The 21,847-nt window shown below is 43.8% G+C and overlaps 2 protein-coding genes across 2 annotated transcripts in view; one reads left to right on the top strand and one right to left on the bottom strand.

The window, feature by feature from the left end:
* Positions 1-456: 456 nt before the first annotated feature.
* On the top strand, positions 457-13,790 carry NANS (N-acetylneuraminate synthase). Its single transcript, XM_034773563.1, has 6 exons — positions 457-704; positions 3,763-3,978; positions 8,426-8,525; positions 9,854-10,008; positions 11,280-11,546; positions 12,279-13,790. Exons 1-6 carry the CDS (start codon positions 573-575, stop codon positions 12,486-12,488), a joined length of 1,080 nt encoding a protein of 359 aa, XP_034629454.1. The 5' UTR covers positions 457-572; the 3' UTR covers positions 12,489-13,790.
* A 20-nt stretch (positions 13,791-13,810) lies between these two features.
* The window catches only part of TRIM14 (tripartite motif containing 14), a 39,940-nt gene continuing 31,903 nt past the window's right edge, over positions 13,811-21,847 (bottom strand). The window contains exon 7 of the mRNA XM_034773562.1: positions 13,811-15,790. Within this exon, the coding sequence (XP_034629453.1) occupies positions 15,255-15,790 (536 nt within the window). The 3' untranslated portion in view covers positions 13,811-15,254. The remainder of the gene's footprint in view (positions 15,791-21,847) is intronic.

The raw sequence follows: 21,847 nt of genomic DNA, 5'->3' as shown, positions 1-21,847 counted from the left end.
ACTCCCACCCAGCCATTAAACTGTCTCTGGGACCCGCCCACACCACTTCCTGGGCCGCACTGCCCACGGCAGCAGGGGCTCCGCGGAGACAGGCCTGGGCGGGCATGGGACGCGCCGTGAAGGCGGAAGGGCCCGAAAGGAGGCGCTGACCACAGACGGGGTGACACGTGCTTGGGACGCGCGGCCAGACTCCGTTGTGACCAGGTTTCCGCTGAGGGGGATCACGTTATTCAGAGCTCTGGCGGACCGCCTGGGCCCCGCTCCGCACTGCCATGCGCTGGGCTAGGCCCCGGCTGGGTTACCCAGGCAACCAGCCCCTCAGAGGGCGCGCGGCTCACCCCGCACCTGCCCGGCCGAACCGGAACCGGACCTTCCTTAGCCCCACCCTGCCGTGCGCGCATGAGCCGCTCTGATTGGCTGGGCGGCGCCGGCGTTCGTTCGCGGGGATTGGCTGAGGCTCGGCGTGACGTGGCCCGGGCTCCCGGCTGGCGGTGGCGCGCGGGGCTGGGGCAGTGGCGGTTGGCGGCCGTTGTTCCCGGGGCTCGCGCTCGCTCGCCCGCCCGCCCGCCGCGATGCCGCTGGAGTTCGAGCTGTGCCCGGGCCGGCGGGTCGGGGGGGCCCAGCCCTGCTTCATCATCGCCGAGATCGGCCAGAACCACCAGGGGGACCTCGCCATCGCCAAGCAGATGATCCGCATGGTCAAGGTGCGCGCGGCCGGGGCGGGGCTCCGGGCTGACCAGAGCCGGGCTCTGCTGGCAGGGAAGGAGGGACTAGGGGGCGGGGTCTCGGGGGGGGAGGGGCTGCGCGAGGTCTAGGGGGCGGGGTCTGTGGGGAGTGGGTGTGGGTCAGAGGGCGCTGGGGGGAGGGGATTGTAGGGGGAGGGGTCTGTGGGCAGTAAGGATACTGGGGGCAGTGGGTGGGGGTCGGAGGGCGCTGGGGGCTGTGAGGAGCATGGGGCTGGGGGCAGTGGGTGGGGGTCGAAGGGTGCTGGGGGGAGGGGGCTGTGAGGAGCATGGGGCTGGGGGGGGTGAGTGGGGTTGGAGGGCACTGGGAGGAGGGGTCTGTGAGGAGCAGGGGCCCTGGGGGGAATGAGTGGGGTTGGAGGGCGCTAGGGGAGGGGTCTGTAGGGGAGCAGGGGCCCTGGGGGGAATGAGTGGTGTTGGAGGGCGCTAGGGGAGGGGTCTGTAGGGGAGCAGGGGCACTGGGGGGAATGAGTGGTGTTGGAGGGCACTCAGGGGAGGGGTCTGTAGGGGAGCAGGGGCACTGGGGGGAATGATTGGGGTTGGAGGGCACTGGGAGGAGGGGTCTGTGAGGAGCATGGGACTGGGGGGAATGAGTGGTGTTGGAGGGCGCTGGGGGAGGGGTCTGTAGGGGAGCATGGGGCTGGGGGGAGTGAGTGGGGTTGGAGGGCACTGGGGGGAGGGGTCTGTGAGGAGCATGGGGCTGGGGGCAGTGGGTGGGGGTCGGAGGGCGCTGGGGGGAGGAGGGGTCTGTGAGGAGCATGGGGCTGGGGGGGTGAGTGGGGTCGGAGGGCGTTGGGGGGAGGGGTCTGTGAGGAGCATGGGGCTGGGGGGGTGAGTGGGGTTGGAGGGCACTGGGAGGAGGGGTCTGTAGGGGAGCAGGGGTGCTTGGGGAGGAGCTAGGGTGCTGGGGACTGTAGGGGTGCTAGAAGTGGGGCAGGGGTGCTGTGTTGAAGGGTCTATGGGGGAGCAGTGGTGTTAGGGGGAGCAGGTTTTAGGGGCAGGGGTGACCCCAGAAGCCCTGCAAGGGGATGTGGTGTGCTAGTCACTGCTCCCTGTGAGCAGTGAATTTCAGCACCACTCCCCAACAGCATCACTGCCTTCCCGTGTACCCTCTCCAGGGATCAGGGGGCCCTGGGAGTGCAGGTCAGTGAGAGCCTGTGGGCATGGATTGGCACAGTGGAGCTCTGAGCTTGCCTAGGTGCCCCACAAGATTAGAGGCAGGACAGCAGTCCTCTCCCAGCTGGTGATGTGTCATTGAAAAAGATTTATCTAAAGCTGTCTTACAGGTTAGTGAAGTGACCTCAAAAGCAGGAAGTGGCCCAGTTAACCTAGCAGGGTCCTCCTTTGACTATATGATCACATACTGTTTATGCAGGATCCTTCCTCATTCACCACATGACTGAATACATGCGTGGAGCCATTTGTATGGTGTCAGAGTGTTATTTGTATAATAAAAGTCAGTGTGTAATTGTGAAGAAGGGAGTTGTTTTTTTAACCCTTATCCCTCTGGCAAATCAGAGCTGATTTGAATCGTATCCGTGAAAGGCAAATTTGCCATTTGGCACTATGTCCCTGTCAAATTTTAAGTTTCTTTCATCTCCCACTGAGGTGCCAGAGCTGCTGTTTTTTTTAAAGCTGCATTTTTAAATAGAAAAATAGCTTATTTCCCCTACTATTTGTAATTGAAAACATCTGAACCATTTTCCCAACTTAAAAAAAAAATTGATCAGGGACTGAACAAGTGTGTCAGATTTTAGCTAATAAAGCAAGAAATTGTAAAAATCTTATAAGAAACTGAAAAAGACCTATCTACCTATACTGTATATGCTAGTGTATGAGTGATTGCTGTCCACTTGGCACTGCAACTTTGACTTGTATTTTAGCTGAACTTCCAAACAGCACTCTTTATTGAGGTGAACCTCTGTGATTTACCAGCTCTTCTTTCTCTCTTGATAGTGAACTCAGTGGAGTTGGGTTGCTTTATATATATTTTTTCTTTAAAGTTTGAGCTACAATCAACCTCAGAAATTTCCTTGATTTCAGTACCTATAACAGCAGCTATTAGAGATTGGCAGACTGAACTTGGGGGAGAAAGCCGAGCAGAATTTATTTGGGCTCTTGACCTTATGTAAACACTATGTACTGGTTTTAGAGTCCACATTTACAATAAAGGTCAGATTGAGCAAATCCAAGCTAATAAATCCCCAGATGTTTTTATTTTTCCTTCCAGAATCATTGGACCTTGATATAATTAGAAATCTTGTTAAAATTACAAAGTTACATTAGGTTTCAGAGTAGCAGCCATGTTAGTCTGTATCCGCAAAAAGATCAGTTGTACTTGTGGCACCTTAGAGACTAACAAATTTATTAGAGCATAAGCTTTCGTGGACTACAGCCCACTTCTTCGGATACATTAGTAGTTTGACAGTTTATATTACCGCTGTGCTCTTTTTCAAAGTCTGGGATATATTGGTTAAATAAGAAATACACATTGCAGGAGAAGTCTGAGTACTGATTACTTTAAAAATATATCTAAAGGGAGGTGACTTAACTAAAGGAAAAATGCAGTTTCAGTGTTGTTTCTCTCAGATAATTGCTGCTCTCCTGGGTATAGTTCTTTGCATAGTGAAGCACAAGGCTAATACACTTCTTCTTACCATCATGTACTTACACATTTACCAGGCTGAGAGTATGTCTCTAGAGGATCAGTGTTTTCCATATGAAAGCTGATGTTCAGTATGGAAATAATTGATGTGATTAGCTGTCAGTACACATACATGGTTTTTAAAAATGTTTGTCTTTGTTGCATGCTATCCTAAATTATTTTTATGGTCACCCTCACACAATTACTTACATTAGCTCTGTCAAAGATAGGAAGACACTTATTTTGAGACTTATTTTCACGTATGAGAATGTTAGCCAGGCTGTTACTTTGGTTCTGTGTGTTTCTTTTCAGCAGTACTTACGAACTATTGGCACCTGTCTTGTGCAGATTCTAAGATGATGATCTGTCTTGCAGGAGTGTGGAGCAGACTGTGCCAAGTTCCAGAAAAGTGAGTTGGAGCACAAATTTAACAAGAAAGCCCTGGAGAGGCCCTATACCTCCAAACACTCCTGGGGAAAGACTTATGGAGAGCACAAGCGCCATCTGGAGTTCAGTCATGACCAGTATCGAGAGCTAAAGAAATATGCAAAGGAGATAGGCATCTACTTCACAGCCTCTGGCATGGATGAGGTACATGAGCTGTAGTGGTACAGAAAGCAAAATGCAATTCTTGCATTAATACAGTTGTAGTGTTGTGTAATTCATACGTAAAACTAACATCAAGGGTTTGGACTCTACATTACAAAACAAATGAAAACTAGAGCCAATGTACAATCAGTCCCATTCTGAGTCAGGGCTTGTCTACAGTGGCACTTTACCGATCTGCAACTTTCTCACTCAGGGATGTGAAAAAATACGCCCCTGAGCGCAGCAAGTTTCAGCGCTGTAAAGCACCAGTGTAAACAGTGCACCAGCGCTGGGAGCTGCGCCTCTCGTGGAGGTGGTTTTTTTAGAGCGCTGGGAGAGCTCTCCCCTAGCGCTCTGCCATCACTACACAAGCCACGTTAAAGCGCTGCCCCAGCAGCACTCTAGCGTTGCCAGTGTAGACTAGCCCCCAGTTACAGTTGCATGTTTCCTACCCAAAAATGTCCCCCAAATACATTTTCTCATATGCTGAAGTGCCTACGCACAGTGGAGCAAGTTAAAGAAAAGGCCTTATCCAGAACTCTGAATAACTTGATCTTTATCAGTTTAAACCTGGTTACAACAGAGTTTGGCAACTCTCCCATATTAGATGTTACCCTCTCTATGGTCAGCTCCTCCTTTCAGGTTCCTTCAGCCTTCACTTTGCAACAAATTCCTTTCCTGTCAAGGCCTTTCTCATCTGAGCCCCTGCTGCTATTTTGCAATTTTCTCTGTTTGCTATCCACCATACCCCTTTGCTTGACCCAAACCATGAAACTAATGGTCCCTTTTGTTGTCTTCTCCTACTCTTTGGTCAGGAATCCTTCCATCCAACTCCCTCCTCCTGAAACACCCTGATCCCGTCTGACAGTCTCTCAGCCACTCTGCCTTCAAGTCCTCTCCTATAAACACATTTTCTCCATGAAGCCTATAATTCATACTGCTTCCATCAAAGGCGTGTGTATATAAAGAAATAAAAAAGCCCTCTGTAATCCTCAACTGTTGTGCATAACTGACCTCAGCAACTACATAATCTTGATGTTAACATAATCCTTTGAACATGAGGTATAGCTGAAATCTGGTAACTGAAAAATTCAACAGGTATAGTCTTATTTTCAGTGTGTTTCAGCTGAAGTGCCTGATAAAGTTTCAAGGATTACTTTTGTTTTTCAATTTTGGCCTAGAAACAGATGAGCAAAAGTACTGTTGTGGGTCACTTCATGCTGCCTTCAAGTCAAGGAGGCTTGCTAAATAATGGATATTGAACTTTTACATTAACAAATAAAACCCAACAATCCCTCATGTGCTCTTGCATCTGGGACTTTAAAGTGGGATTTTCAAAAAGACACGTTTGAAAACCCCACCCTTCATTCTTCGGTGTTTGATCTACAAAATGTGAAACACTTATCATGAAGGGCCGAGCCCCTTCAACTCCCAATGGCTAGCTGAAGTTGCTTAGCACCTTCCAAGATAAGTTCTTTTTTACTTTGGATACTGATGTCTTGTGACTGAGGCAGCCATCCGAATTTAATTGACAATATTGACTCGCAAAAATGCATAATATATTTGTCTAAGAAGCTGCCTGCAGCTCTCATCATGACTAATGTGTTTTGACTATAAATGCTTCCATGCCATGAAATAATATTTTCCAATTAGTAATATTAAACTGAACATCACTAAATGGAATTTTGTGCTATAGAAGATGTAGAGTTAAGTTTTTAATAATATGAGGAAGAAATTTTGATTCACGTAAAGTAAATATAAAGGAAGTGAGTGACTCCTTTATATACTCTCTGTTCCAATTTGTAGTGAAGACAAAACAGAGTCCCTGTGAACCCACTCCGAGCACCGTGTGCGTCATTCAAGGTTATTTCCTGTTCCTTGAAACTTGCCATATGACTTGCCAACTTTTCATAAGAAATGATTCATAGATTCCAAGGCCAGAAGGGACCATTGTGGTCATCTGGTCTGATCTCCTGAGTAACACAGGCCATAGAATTTCCCCCAAATAATCTTTAGAACATATATTTTTAGAAAATGAGCACCGATAGAAAATAGCTGTTATGCTTAGGAAGGGTTGGGCTCCAGCTCTCTCTTTTGTGTAATCTTCCCCAAGCCCTTTAAATGGTAACAGGGCCACAAATCTAATTTGTTTGTTTAGTTCAAATAATTATGAAGATCCACAGCAGCATAAGCTCGAGAAATTTGATTTAGCATCATAGAGGCGGGGCAAATTAGACTAGATCACAGTTGGTTTTGTCTTTCCTCTTTCTGGCAGAAATTCTAGACCCAGATCCTGAAAGATATTTAGGCACCTAACTCCTGTTAATTTCAATGCAAGTTTAGTGACTAAATACCTTTGGGGATCCGGGCCTTAACCTCTGAATAAACGCCATAACTACAATGAATGAGTTGCAGAATTTGCTGTCCTTTCCAGCATTGACAAAGTTGTGTAGCTATTCTAATGTCTTCCCAAAACAGAGCAAGTGTGGAGGAGTTTTGTAATAGCTCTGCTGATTAATGGTTTTATTTTTAATTCCTCCAGATGACTCCTCTACTTAAAGGGGCCAATTACAATTGTAATGGCAGTCATTGCCTGATCTCTGATAATACCTGAATTATTTTGTCTGCAGCACATAAGTCTTTAGAAGAGGGTTGAGTATAATTAACATTTAAAAAAGCTGTTGATATTTCATGTGTTCTGGTGCAGCTTTATATTTATCTTCTTAGTTTTAACTACTTCTAACTACTGAATAAACAGCTCTTAAATATACAATTCTAGAACCTCTCAATAGTTTTGAGACTTGTAACATTTTCTGACTTTTTTTATTTAAAAAAAAAGGGTGGTGGGGAATCCCTTCTCTTTAGAATGAAAGAATTCTATAAACAAAAGCGCCCACCTGGTAATTTACCTCTGGGCCTCCAGAAAACAAAGTCCTAAGAGAGGAGTTGATCACTGGTTCAGAAGGTTGGTGATACCTTTCACCTGTGGGGTCATTAATTCAAATCCAGCCCAAGCTGATAACTGGCTGAAAGTTGTTACCATTTGATGAGTGAAATGAATTGATGTCAGTCCATTCCTAGTGGACAAAGGTCCACATCACAAAACTCACTAGCAAGCTCCCCATAGACCAAGACCCATCAACTCAAAGAGGCACCCAGACCCTCTCCATAACAACAGATGCAAAACCTGTAGACCTGTCTCTACTGCTACAATGATCAATACCTCCCTACAGCACATCATTTAAAATCTTGCGTCCTACATATGCCTATCACAACATGTGGTATATCTCATCCAGTGCACTAAATGCCCCAGGAACAACTATGTGGGTGAAACCAGACAATCACTATGCTCTACTCACACAGAAAAATAAGTCAAAAACACCATATTACCTCTGGGTGAACACTTCACAAAATGATCACTCCATATCTGACCTCTCAGGCCTCATCCTCAAAGGGAACCTGCCTAATACCTTCAGAAGACATGCCTAAGAGCTTAAATTCATATCTTTGCTAGACACTAAAAATCATGGACTTAAGTCATAAATCCAGTGTCTTTATTATTACAACAACCCATAACCCACTAACTCTTCTTTGTCTTATGACTGTGGAAGTGTTAACTGGCCACTTCACCTTAACAGTCTCTTACCATATGTTAACTACATATGCTAAAAAAATGGTTCCATTTTGTATTTAGCTGTGACACACTGAGTGTCTTTCCCAGACCTGAAGAAGAGCTCTGTGTAAGCTCAAAAGCTTGTCTCTCACCAACAAAAGATATTACCTCCCCCCATATCATGGCTACACTATCACCTGAAGCAAAAATCACCAGTTCAGCTGAATCTGATTAACACTACTTGAGAGAGGCCAAAGATTAAAAACACCTGGAAGCTGCACTACTCTCTGATGCCTAGAGGTGGGACCTTCAGTTCATGGTGGAGGCACATTTGGCAACTCTATCTGGTGAAGTTAGTGCTTTTGCTGCTCATTCTGTGGATAGCAACATGGATACTTTGATATAGCACCAAGGATCTCAAAGCAATTCACAGACAGCAGGTACCAGTCTCTAGCACTATCTATCCAGTACCTTTCCTGACCAGTAAATTCCATCACACCATAGACACTATACTTAATCTTGCTAGACTTAACTTCTTGGGCCAAATTCAGTGCTGTTTGGGTTTCACAGGATGTTAGTCTGCAGAATTTGGCCCTATGCATTCAATATGTTGTCCCTGATCCAGGAGCGGGAAGCGATGTGATTGGTGCTATCGGGTAAGTTTTAGCGTTAAGTGTGCATGGCCTTGAACTTCAAATACTTTTGTTACAATTTCCTAGTCTTTCTTATGGAAAAGAAGGGCTCAGTTATCCACTGTGGGTGATTCTTTGTTGATCTTGAGTAGGAAGAGGACTGGTAATTTTAGGAATTCAAAAAATATGTATTCTCTCTTCATAGATGGCGGTCGAGTTTCTGCATGAACTGGATGTTCCATTTTTTAAAGTAGGATCAGGAGATACTAACAATTTTCCATATTTGGAAAAAACAGCAAAGAAAGGTGAATGGTTTTATTTTTGACTGTTTTATTAACCTACACTGAGTCCCAGCAGATTAGGTCCCAACCATTTCCCTCCCACTTGAGACAACCATCTGAAAGCCTGGACCAATCTCTCTCTCTGAATGGACCGCCAGTCTGTTGTGCATGAATCCAACTGCTGGATCCCACATACTTCTAAGCCCCTGGTTCTAGCTCTGGGTTTCTCAGGCACACTCCCAGGTGTAGAGTGCATGGCTAACATCCTTCTTGGGCAGTGGGATCCTGCAGTCCAGCCACGTTAGACCCCAAAACCAGTGACCTAGCTCTCCCAAGCCCTCCCTCTCTGTGGGCACTCTGAGCTTCTTTATTAACGCCTTCAGTGACCGCATGGCAGGAAAGCAAGGAACACAGGCATAGCAAGGGGATTTCTTAATCCCAAACAATTTACCCTTAAAGTACAGTAGAGAGAGAGAGAGATCTTGAGAAAATAACACAGTCCTAAATGTAGTGCCCCTCCCCCCCATGATTTCACCCATCCTATGAGTCCTGGGTGTGATCAGCATCCATAGGCTAGTCAGCCTATCCTGCCTCCTTAGCCTAGTTTTCTTGTATGTCTCTGGGGTCTGGCCCTTGTCTTAGAGAAGCTCCCCTGTTTTAAAACAGTCTCTGTTCCTCTTTTTCCCATGTCCTTTAGCTAGGAGCGTTCTGGGTTCCAGCTGCCTCCCTGCTCTCTCCCCTCTTGGCTTAGAGTCCATGAAACAAAATGGGGTTAGCAATTTAACATAGACATACCCCCCAACCTGTCACGGCACCAGTTTTAGCAGTCAGGCACACTTAACGTAATGCATCTTTAAATAGAATGCAATTGCTTGCAGTGTATTTTAGCGTTAAGTGAACAACAGACATGGTGCTTTTGTTGCTGGCATAATATTCTTTCTAGTTTAACTAATTTCAGGCAGCAAAATGAAATCCTTGACAAAGGCTTAGGTGCGGTGATCTAGCAGCTATGACATCTAAGGGATTGTCTACACACACACAGTTGCTCTGATTTAACTAAAGGTGTGGTTGTTTTTTTTTTTGTTAAACTGGAGCAAAAGGCTGTGTGGACACATTTAGTTTAGTTTAACCAGCCTTATATTGCTTTAGCTTAAATCAGTTTGGAACAAGTTTCAGCTACATCAGAATAAGCTACTCTTGCACTGAAATAGCGGTAGTCAACATTTTGCACCGGTTTAACCGAATCTGTTTAAATTCACTCTTATGTTAAACCAATGCAACTTGCATATATAGCTTAGCCCTAAGTCATGAAGCCTTGGGAGAAAAATGACCCTGTTTGTTTTCCTGGCTAGGTCGCCCAATGGTAATTTCCAGTGGGATGCAGTCAATGGACACAATGCACAAGGTTTATCAACTTGTGAAACCGATCAATCCCAACTTCTGCATTCTCCAGTGCACCAGCGCTTACCCTCTTCAGCCTGAAGATGTCAACCTCCGTGTGATAACGGTCAGTGAATCACATGTAATGTACAGCATATAGGGAAGACAGGGCACAGATGAAATAATGCACTTTTACTTAGATTCCTAGATCTTGGGGATGCTGGTATTCCCTGCTGAGAGGGCAGAAAATGTCATGTTTTTCTAGTTCCCCTAAGGATCAAAGTAAAAGCTTCTGCTGGAGCCCTGATTGGCAGAATTTGGCATCAAGGAATTTGATTTAAATTAAAAAAATGAAAATGGAGATATCCTATCTCCTAGAACTGGAAGGGATCTTGAAAGGTCATCAAGTCCAGCCCCCTGTCCTCACTAGGAGGACCAAGTACAGATTTTGCCCCAGATCCCTAAGTGGCCCCCTCAAGGATAGAACTCACAACCCTGGTTTTAGCAGGGCAAAGCTCAAACCACTGACATATATTACCAGTCGACACATGCACACTTAAACAGTGCTGGGTGTGAAATATGCATGGAAATATTATCTTGTGCCTGCCTTCTGACGTGGCATAAGACAATAATGTGTAGGCAATCAGACGCTAAGAACCTAGATAGTAGGTCAGGTCAGAAAACTTTTAAAAATATTTCCAATGAAAAGCAAGAATGTGACTAAAATGTATCTGTGCCCTGAGGTAGTATGCTCCTGTTGGTAGTAGGCACATGGATATTTGTGATTACTAAGGATACTACAGTAAGAAAATAAATGTTTGCAAAACTGTGGAAAATATTTAAGCACATGCTTAACTAAATGCACACGAGTAGTTGCATTGTTTTCAGTGAGACTACTCACTTGTGCATATATAAGCACTTTTAGGATCAGGTCTGAAGCATCCTCTGCTGCAGTGTTACATGTGGTGCTTTATTTTAAAGTTAGTCTATATCCAAAGGATTTTATAGACATTTTTAAATTGGTTTAGTCCAGTTGACTCTTGGATGGGAACAGAGAGACACATTGTTAGTGTAACCCACTATCTTTGGGGTTTAGGTGCTGATGGATACAACTTAACTAGGAAAAACACCAGAGAAGTTTTAAGGTACAAGGAGAGCCTACCCTTCCTTATTCATGCTGGTTGTCCCAGCGAACCCCTTAAACAAAATCAGGCTAGTCACTAGTGCAGTGCAGCTAGTTCGTGTTAACTGAAAGCAGGATTTACCTGTTAAACAGCCAACCATTTGTTTTATGACACTAGTGGTCTGTATATTCACGTACAGTCATTGTTACATTTGCTCTCTGTGACTCTGAAATTGAAATCCTTATAATTCAGATCAACTTTGTTGTCATTCAAGGCGTATCAGTCAGCTTTTCCCGATATCCCCATTGGCTATTCTGGACATGAGACTGGCATGGCCATTTCAGTAGCAGCAGTTGCTATGGGTGCTAAAGTACTGGAACGCCATGTGACTTTGGACAAAACATGGAAAGGAAATGATCACCAGGCATCCCTGGAGCCGAATGAACTGGCAGAATTAGTGAGAACAATCCGTCTGGTGGAAAAGGCAATGGGGTCTCCAGTCAAACAGCTCTTGCCCTGTGAAATGGCCTGTAATGAAAAGGTAACTTTCCTTTTGAATTCACATGTAGCTAAAGGCCAACTAGATTGACAACTAATTGTTCTTCGTTTAGTATGTAGGAGAAGCAACTTGCAAACTGTAACTGCAGATACTCTTCTACTCCCATTAATATAGCGCCTTCTGCCTCCCCTTTTGCTGCTCATGTGTAGACACTGCTAATGCTTCAGTTTTTCTTAGCACAGACTTACTACCGCATATAATTCATTCATTCATTTTGTCAGCATATAAATATTTCTACTGATAATCTTGCCAAGGTGGGCAAGTGCAGTGCAGCTCCAGTTAACCAAAGGTTGGTTACAGTGCCCTCTGGCAGTCAGGCTTGAGCCTTAGGCATTCATAGACCTCTTCACTTCTAGTAACTTGACCAGTCTTGGGGAAGGCAGCAGGCTCTCTTCACTGTAACTAGAAGAACCCCAGTCATTCACACCCCTGATTCTAGAAAGGATTTGAGTGACACCTGTGCCCTCAATACAACCTGGCATTCAGCTGTATTTACAGTGAAGATTTCCATACTAAAACATCTTCACTAAACTGATTTGAAGTGAGTGCATTTGGAAGTAGAGCAGACAGGGGAGAGGAAAGTCAGTGAGTTTTCTTTGTAGCTGGTAAGAAAAAAGAGACTTCATTTTCAATCTTTCGCTTGTCCTTGATACTTTATGAATTAGAATGCACTTGGTTCAATAAACTAATCCTCTTCTGTTGGTATTTCTGTAGCTGGGGAAGTCTGTGGTGGCAAAAGTGACTATCCCTGAAGGTACGGTGCTGACTCTTGACATGCTCACAGTGAAGGTGGGAGAACCTAAAGGATACCTCCCAGAAGAAATTTTTGATCTGGTTGGCAAAAAGGTCAAAACAAACATTGAAGAAGATGAAACAATCACGGAGGATGCAATAGAAAATCATGTTAAAAAAGTGAAATGCTAAATGGAAGCATTCACATCTGTATTGTTCATAACATGCTGTGCAGTACAGTAGTGCAGCCATACTTTTTGGAATTAATAGCGTGGTAGATAGAAATGAAGGGATTTAGGTATGAGAATCTGAACAGAATTTCTATTTCATGTTGGCAAAAAGATATTTGCTGCAAACTTACATGAAATTATGAACCCAGTTTTATTAAAGTTGTGTAATACTGTGTTTAAAAAAGGATGTAATCTTCAACATCACCAAAGATCCCGTTCAGAAGGGTCTTGTATGCTGCTCATTGTCAGGATATCACGGTAATGGTTATTTGGGTGAGAAGATGAGTGTGTGGGTTTATTTCGGGTTCCTTTTGGGATGATCTAGATCTCAGATGTCAATATGCGCATACTAGTCTCAGTAACACTAGCCTAGCAGAAACTTCTCTCATTAGACAATTATGCCGTAAATATTCCTGGTAGCCTTTTTTTTTTTAAAACACCTTTCAATCATCTGATGCTAGAGACTGAATTACATTAGATCGGCCATACTGGGTCGGACCAATGGTGACCCTACAGGGAATGATCAAGTGATCTCTCCCCTGCTGACCATCTCCACCCTTTGGCAAACAGAGGCTAGAGCCACCATTCCTTACCCATCCTGGCTAATAGCCATTAATGGACTTAACCTCCATGAATTTATCTAGTTCTCTTTTAAACCCTGGTATAGTCCTACCTACAGCTACATACAGCACTGCTGCTCCACTGTGACAACTCATTTGTGTCTCCCTGCTACCTTTCTGCCCCTTGGTCTGGTGCCTCCCCATCATCTCCTTTACAGTGGGAACTGCAGCCTCCTGCTGCAGCAGCCCGTGCTCCTCGCCAACTTGTGCACTTACTAATGCCTGCTGCTTCGCTCCTGCCTGAAGGAAGCAGGGTTATAGGCTAGAAGAAACGGCAGCTGTGGGCTGCAGGTCATACACTCTTCAATTACCTTAATAACTGGTGCAATACCTTATTAGAATTCATTTTAATTAATTGATAGCAGAAGTCATTTTTATCAGTGAAGTTGATGGAACTTTCTGCCTTTTATGACTTTACGTATCTTGGACACCCTGACAGTATAAGCAGAGCTGTGGGCTCCTTAATGTTTATCTTAAACGTACTACTGCAGTGGCAGGAGACTGTATGGCCATACATTTAAGATGGGAAGAGGTTGTTTCATTCAGCTTCTTGCTTAAATTGTCTGAATCGTGATTGTGAGCGTCAGTTGATGCAGTATGCTTGCCTTAAGAGAAGATGATACTAAATGATTGTTGAAAGAAACATTTTTATTGAAAACAAACACAAATAAATCAAGTTTGTCAAACAAAAGCTGCTACTTTGCCATTTCATTTTAAAGAGGAGACGTAGCCCTTGCCTTTTCTTAATATCCCCTGCACAGAACATTATTGTAGATGGGCCTTTGGCATTGGAAACCAAGGTGTGTTCTAGGCCTGTGCTCTCACAAGGTTAGAGAATACAGTAGTTAAAGCACTACAGGTGGGTCTACACTAGAAAAGGGACTTCTGTGGATACAATCGAAGAAATCCTTCTGAATTTTAAGTATTATGGATTTGGGAAAAGAACAAACCTCCACTCTTATGCACATCCAACTTTAAGAGCAACAGTCATAACAATCCGCTTGCATGTGAGTGTGGTAAAACACTAGCAGCATTAATTGAGTGCCTTTGAAAATAGCAAGCAAGAGAGAAATTAAAGTAATATCTCCCAGCTCCATAAGCTCTGCCATGGAAGTGACAATGCAGCTAGAATCTAATGTGGAGATGGTCCTTTTCCACATGCCTCCGACGTCCAAATGGGGAGTGATGGGGCTGTACAGTATCACAGTGCTTCCTCTCACACCCCTTCAGAACGGCTGCGGTGTGCATTTCTGGAGAAGGAGTGCATCTACAGAAAGTTTGACTGTAAAACAGTAGGACAGGCTTCCCTCAATGACCAGTGTGCTGTACTACTTAAATCAATTCAATTCAAGCTCTACTTACGGGACCCCAAACAACACTAGCTAGTTAGTGTCGATATAAAAGTAAGTCCTCACTCCAGGAAAATCTGAAATTTAGTTTTAGGCAACAGTGAAAGCAACCCTTTGATTGTTCTTGGAAGTGGATGAAGCTTTTTACCATGAGCTATTTCGGTTACTGGATCTGTTCTCCAAATTCAAACTGAAATAACAAAATTAAACTAAAAGTTGCATCTTACATAAGCCAAGCTCAGAGTAATACCTATGCAAGATGGTAATCTCTCCAGCCAGCTGGAGGTAGGGTAGTAGTTTAATAAAATGGACTACTAGCTCCTGTTCCAAAAGTCAGTTGCATAAACTATGACAGCTATCACGTAATTAAAATAGGACTGTGTTCTATTTTGTAAGCCACAATCCACTACAAAAATACAGTGTAAAATTGCTTTAGTCTTTTAGACACCCTGAGGAGGATTCTTACAATTCTATAACCTGAAGAGCACTTGGAAAATACAATCATGTAAAAATCACTCATCTATAATAGTATCTTCTGGGGTATTTGATTTGACGAAGACCTGAGTATTTATCTATACTGGGTACTGAGAATCACATTTTAGTGATCAGTATTGAGTCAGAAATGTAGCTAAACCCTTTAAAGCCTTACAGCGTGGTTGCTGTAATCTGTGAGAATTAATTTATAACTCCTTTTAAAGTGGTTTTACATACAAATAATTGAAAAGCAGGCTCTAGTTCATGTCTTTGTCTCATCGCTTCTTAAGTCAGTTTGCAGATTGTTATTGCCCCTTCCCACAGCCTAAGTGCTGGGTAAAGAGGCTCTGTGAACTTGCAGCGGAACGTATGCAGATGGGCCATACCATCCGTTACATTATAGAATGAGAGGATGCCAGCCTCGTAATCCAGGAAAACACCAATTCGTTCTGGATCGTCATTTATCAGGATCAGGGTCCTCTCTCCCTTGTGAAATGCCCAATATTCAAGGTCAAACCTTTTAATACACCAGGATGCTCTGTTCCACCCTAGTCGACAAGTTTCGGCGTCTCCATGTCTCTTGATGGAAGGGTACGCTGCTCCAATCCACCATCCTTGTCCGGCGTGAAGCACGTCCACTTCCCAGTAATGGCTCCCAGAGAAGAAAGCATCTTTGCTCAAGACTTGCCATAATTTATCAAATCTCTGGGGGCTATAAGGGTAAAATTTCCTCCTCCAGCTGCAGCTTACTGTAAGACGATCCTCAGACAAACTCAACCTGGGATGAAGGCTCTCGTATTCCAAGGTTGGAGATCTCGCATCTAGAACCAAAACCGTAAGTATGTTACATGTAATTACTTGAAACTTGCATGAGTGACTAATAGAGATCTCTTGAGACAAGTCAGGCCTGATTCCTGTGAATGATGGCAAGTCTATCAGACTGCTGAAGGTAACTGTGGTAGAGGACTGTAACTTTGTTGGGAAAATGCAACTAAAAAAAAAGGGGGTAGGGGGAGAGAAGGAAAACTGCATTTTTGATTACTTGAAGTTTAAGAAACTTGTCAAGGGAGAGACCCTAAAAACAAACTATAAATTTACATACTAGTTTAAAACATTAGTAAAATGTAACCAAGGAAAACTGCTTTGCATAAGACTGGAGGACATGCAGTCTTACGGGAGAACCAAATTTTAACCAAATTCAATGCATTAAATAACAAATAAGTATATCATATATATAAAAATAAAATACCAACTATTGCTGTAGATTTTTAAGGACAAGTTTATTTTTCTTAGAACTGATTTTTCTACTTGACTCAAATGGCTGCAGATGCCTCATGGAAAACTAAGTAAACAGTCTAATTAGTAATGGTTTTGCTGCTGCATGCCCTATTTTCTGAATTATTTTCCCTCCCTGCCTCTCTCTCTGAAGATTATCAGGATATTTTGCTTGTAAATAGGATCTGTGGTCTTTAAACATCCACCTGTCTTTTAGTGTCACACATGATAATACTGTGATGACCTATTTGGGCACTGACGTTAATAACTAGTGATATATAGTAATTACACAGTACTTTTTGTGAGCAAAGGCCAGAATAAGGGTGTGAATGTACATCAGCTGAAGATCTGGCCCTAGATTTCAAAGCTATCTACAAAATTGGGCACGTATAATTTTTCTAGTTTTATAGAAGGGGAAACTAATACAATATGGCTAAGTAAGACTTAAACAGCAAGAGCTTGTGTTTTTATGCAATCAACCTTAGTAATAAAAAATGACAGAAAAACTGATTTTTTTTTTCCCCCACACATGCTTTGTGTGTACACACAATAGTTATACATATACACATTGTGGGCCTGATTCCTCCAATGACCTCATGTAGTTATTTAAACCAGTGCAAGCTGAGTCCAAAGTGGGTGTGAAAGCTACCATTCTGATTTAAGTAGTATTTTACTTCACATTTGTAGTCCGTACAGGTGCAAATGTCTAGAGAGCCGATTTGTCACTTCCTTGCACAAAGTATGTGTTTATCAGTGTGTTTTCCAAAGTGAAAGTCTTTTACACTGTCTGAAAAAATTAGGTCTTGTCTAGACAAGGAAAGGTGGTTGGGCTTAGCCAGCTCATGTTAGCTGCTCTAACGTTTTTCCTAGCCTACTTGAAGCCTCATTGGCCCTTACTTTAAAAAGCAAAATGACAACTTATTAAAGGTGTTCGCCCAAAGCAGCACTCACATGCTTTCTTAGCAAATAACTTTGTCCACAAAGCCTTGAGTGACAGCCAGAGACACAAGGGCTTAGAATTTTTAACAAACTGGATTGTTTTGTGATTTGATCTTTATATAGTCACCCATATATGTGTGTTTGAACTGTTTCCTGTTTAGGCGGTCAACTCCTTGGGCTGAGGGTTATGTCTTCCATTATGCTCCATACAGGGCTGAACACAATCAGTTGCTGTACAAGCCTTGGTGGTTAGGGCTCACCTGGGATGTGGGAGACCCAGGTTCAAGTACCTGCTCCTAATCAAACAGAGGAGAGACCAATGTAATAGAAAGAGAGAGCCTGAGACATTAGGTCTGGTATGAGGCCTGAACTAAAGTCAGGCCCTGTTACAAAGCAGATACCTGCTTGCAGGTTCAATATCTGATACATGAACTTGGCAAGAACAGGGCTGGTATTGCAAAAACACAAGCAGTCCTAGGCACTAGGTATTCACGTAAACACATTCCAGCAGGATAGTACTAGAACACCCCGATACAAGGGTATGGTGTAAACACACTCCCCAAAGATAATACAGGGACATACTGACCTCTCCTAAGGATGAGGTCAGGATGGCAGGGTGAAGGATAGAGATGTTTTGATTGAACTCACATGTACAAGGTAAAGAGTGTAACTACCTATGTCAGAGGGGCTGTGATAAATGAAGGGCGGGGAGAAGCTCCCTTTTATGGACCCCCACTTAGCTATAAAATCCATTAGTAGCTGTTCTCTACTTGCTTTACCTGTAAAGGGTTAAAAAAACCCATAGGTGAAAGGAAGGGAGTGGGCACCTGACCAAAAGAGCCAATGGGAAGGCTAGAACTTTTTAAAATTGGGGAAAAAGCTTCCCCCTTTGTCTGTCTGGTTGTTCTCCCGGAGAGCAGGGACTGGGCTGGAGCTATGCTGTAAATGCTTGGGCCAGGTATGAAAATCATCAGCTCATACCTAGAAACTACTCATTTGAAACCCCAGATATGTAAGTAGATCAGGAAATGTCTAGGAAGACACGATTAGGTTTATCTCTTTATGTCTTGTGGTCTCCTCTGTGCTAACCCCAGATGCTTTTGTTTTGCTTGTAACCTTTAAGCTGGACCTCAAGAAGCTATCTTGATGCTTAATCCTTGTAACTGGGTTTTTTTTTTTTTTTAAACCTAGCAAAAAGCCGAAGTTCCAGATGTATTTTCTTTCTTTTTGTTTTTAATAACATTTACCTTTTTTAAGAACAGGATTGGATTTTTGGGTCCTTAAGAGGTTTGTACATGTTGTTTAATTAGCTAGTGCAACAGCTGATTTCCTTTGTTTTCTTTCTCAGTAATTCCTGGGGGGAGAGGGAGGTGAAAGGGCTTGAGGGTATCCCACAGGAAGTAATTCCCAAGTGCGCCTACCTGGGCTCTTAAAGGGGTTCTGCACTTGGTAGGTGGCAGCATCTACTCATCCAAGGTCAGAGAAAAGCTGTAACCTTGGGAGTTTAATACAAGCTTAGAGTGGCCAGTATTAATTTTTAGAATCCTTGCGGGCCCCCACCTTCTGCACTCAAAAGTGCCAGAGTGGGGAATCAGCCTTGAAAGGGGCAATGCCTAACTTGTTTGTATCAGTGTATAAAAGAGGGGTCACAGAGGTGGTGTCTTTGTCCAGCTGAGGGGGAGCGGAGAGTCCTGCTGCTCACTGAGCCGAGTCCATTATCACAGGCATACATGTCTTAATATCCCCATAGAGTCTACCGGGTGCTACTACTGTGCTTCATTGACGATAAACCTGGCTGGGCACCTTTGCTACTGAACGGAGTCGTTGGTTTTCTGGGGCAGTTCGATCGAGGTCTGCTACATCCGCGATCTGCGCGGCGCTGGTGCAGCACACAGAGAGCACACCCACAGAGCCAACAACTGACAGCAACCTGAACCTGGGTCTCCCAAAACACAGGTGCCTAACAACCTGGCTATTCTGGCATCTACTCCCCTACCCCCCATGCCATCCTAGACCTGAGAGACTTTCAAAGAATCAGCATATTCCCACAAAAATCCTTCACCAAAAAATTCCCAACCAGCTCCAATCTTGAACACACTCTACAATAAAAAGGAAAAGGGTTTTGCCCTGGGCTAACTATCAGCATCACTGCAGAGGAAGCTACTGCTGAATACTGTGCCTGGAGAGCAAACCTACCAGCTCTGTGCCCCTGTTCTTCCTTCAGACAGTGTCTAGAGCAGTGGTTCTCAAACTTTTGTACTGGTGACCCCTTTCAAATAGCAAGCCTCTGAGTGCGACCCCCCTTATAAATTAAAAACACTTTTTTTATATATTTAACACCATTATAAATGCTGGAGGCAAAGCGGGGTTTGGGGTGGAGGCTGACAGCTCGCGACCCCTCCATGTAATAACTTCGCATCCCCCTGAGGGGTCCCGACCCCCAGTTTGAGAACCCCTGGGTTAGAGAGAGAGAACAAGTATCTGCCTGCAGTGGATGTTAATTGATGCAGAATGTTTCTCTAAACAGAAAAAGCAGCTGACCCGTAACCATTATTGTTGTGTTACTGATATTTACATGGCAATGATTTGTAAACCTGTTAAAACTTCCTAAAGAAATAAATAAATAGTTATAAAAAATACATCTACTGCCATCCAATGCTGAAACAGTGATGACAAAAAGACTGAATTGGCTTCATTAAGTTGCACAGACCTACCAACCAAGGCCCAAATGTGGGATGCAATTTGTGACAGACACACCAGATGAGGGAGACAAAAAAATTACTCCTGCAGGAAATGTAACAAGCGGGGGAATCCTCCTCTAGAATCTCTGGCTCAATGAGTCTGCATTGCTGGGGTCAGTCATTTTTAGCAATAAAAAACAAAGGGATGCCAAATTTGTATAGAATGCACGTAACTCTGGGACTAAAAGGGATGATGGCCCTCAAAAGGAGAAGCAGTTGAGAAGTCTGGATCCAGTTACTCTTTTTCTAGTTACCGCTTGTAAAGTTGTAAAAATAATTGAAGGAATATACTGTCAGGTCAAATATGGCTCAAAATTTCAGATAAAAAAGAATGTAAAACCTAAGTTAAATATTTTCATGGGATAAAATAGAGAGAGTGTGTGCGCACGTGTGTGTGAACACACAAACATTCCACTGCAGGTTAAGCTCAAAATTCCAGCAAAGTGCTCAAATTGATTTGAACAAACAAAATGAGCTTGGCTGTTTTCATTCTCCAAAGGGAGAAATGCTGTTTGTTTATTTGTGCGTTACGGGTGAAAGGTAAAGTGTATTATTACTAAAACTGGAAGAATTTTAATAATCCACAGTGTTATTTGTAACTAGGACTTTACAAATCCACCAGCCTGTGGAGCACTGAACACCTCCCCTAGCAACCCAGCATTGTCCACTTTGTGTAGCCAAGAAATTGTATTTCTAGCTCTTATGATGGCAAAGGTAACTTCCCAAATGCAAAGCGAATGTAAACCAATGCAGTGCTGTCTTCCTGACTCTGCAAACACATCTCCTGAAATAGAAAGATGCAAAATGCCAATCACCCAAATCATGGGTCCAACTCACAGCTTGACAACACCTAGCTCTGCTGAACCTTAATATCAAATGCTCAGAGTGACACCTCCCAGCAGATTCAGTGTCTAGATGAAAAGCAGGGAGCAGTATCTGACCCCAGGCAAGACAGAAGTGGTGCAAGTGGAAAGAGAACCACCCAAGAGCATATCATTCTCCATAGAGAGGTTTTGCCACTGCTGCTGGAAACCCATTCTTCCATTTCTGTCTGGCCAGAGAGAGCCACAACGTCATGATTTACAGGCTAATTTAGTGCAGCGCCACAGGGTTGAGATGAAGGCATCAGTCCCAAGACTGCTCCACTGATTCAGAATATGGCGGCCCATCCAGTAGCTAAGCAACACAGGACAGCATGAGCACATCACACTCCCACGCCCGACTCTGCACTGACCCTCCAGTGTGGATCCAAGGTTCTGTTTCTGAGATTCAGGGTCCAAAATGGGTGGGGTCCAGGCTACTCTGACCTTCTGCCATCAAGGACAATGGAGTTTTTAATAACCAGGGTGAAACTTAGAAGAGCAGGAGACAGCTGTTTCTCAGTGACTGGCTCATGGCCTTGAAATTGGAGTAGCCACAAAACCCACCATCTTCCGGATAAAACGCAAAACTCAGAACGTTCCCACAACACACACTACGGATAATAATAAATTAAAGAAAACAATTTACTTCATAGCCTTCCTCTGTATTCTGGGAGAGAGAGAGACACCAAAAAATCAACACCAAATAGGCGACATGGGGGACCCATGTCATTCTGAAAGGTCTTGTCTACGTGGGGAGTTATTCCTGAGAAACTCCATGTGAGGCTGCTCCGCTGAATTTAATTAATTCACACCCTACCTTATTCCAGATTAACTTTCATATGTAGACAAGCCCTAAGAAAGGCAACTATCATGAGGGTGCGCAGAATATGAATATCTAAAGAAGCTACATTAGATACACTAGCCAGTTCATATGCTTGCAGGTGTAAATATAAATGCTGGGTCAAGATTTTCAAAAGTGACAGCAATTTTTGTTTCCTGACATGAGACACCATAGAGGAGTCTGATTTTCAGAAAGTACTGAGCATCCCCCTTTGAAGGT

The sequence above is a fragment of the Trachemys scripta genome, chromosome 6 (genome assembly GCF_013100865.1).
Source record: "Trachemys scripta elegans isolate TJP31775 chromosome 6, CAS_Tse_1.0, whole genome shotgun sequence".
NCBI classification, from domain to species: Eukaryota; Metazoa; Chordata; order Testudines; family Emydidae; genus Trachemys; species Trachemys scripta.
Note: the sequence above shows the minus strand (reverse complement) of the source record. Positions and strands in the feature narration are given on the sequence as shown.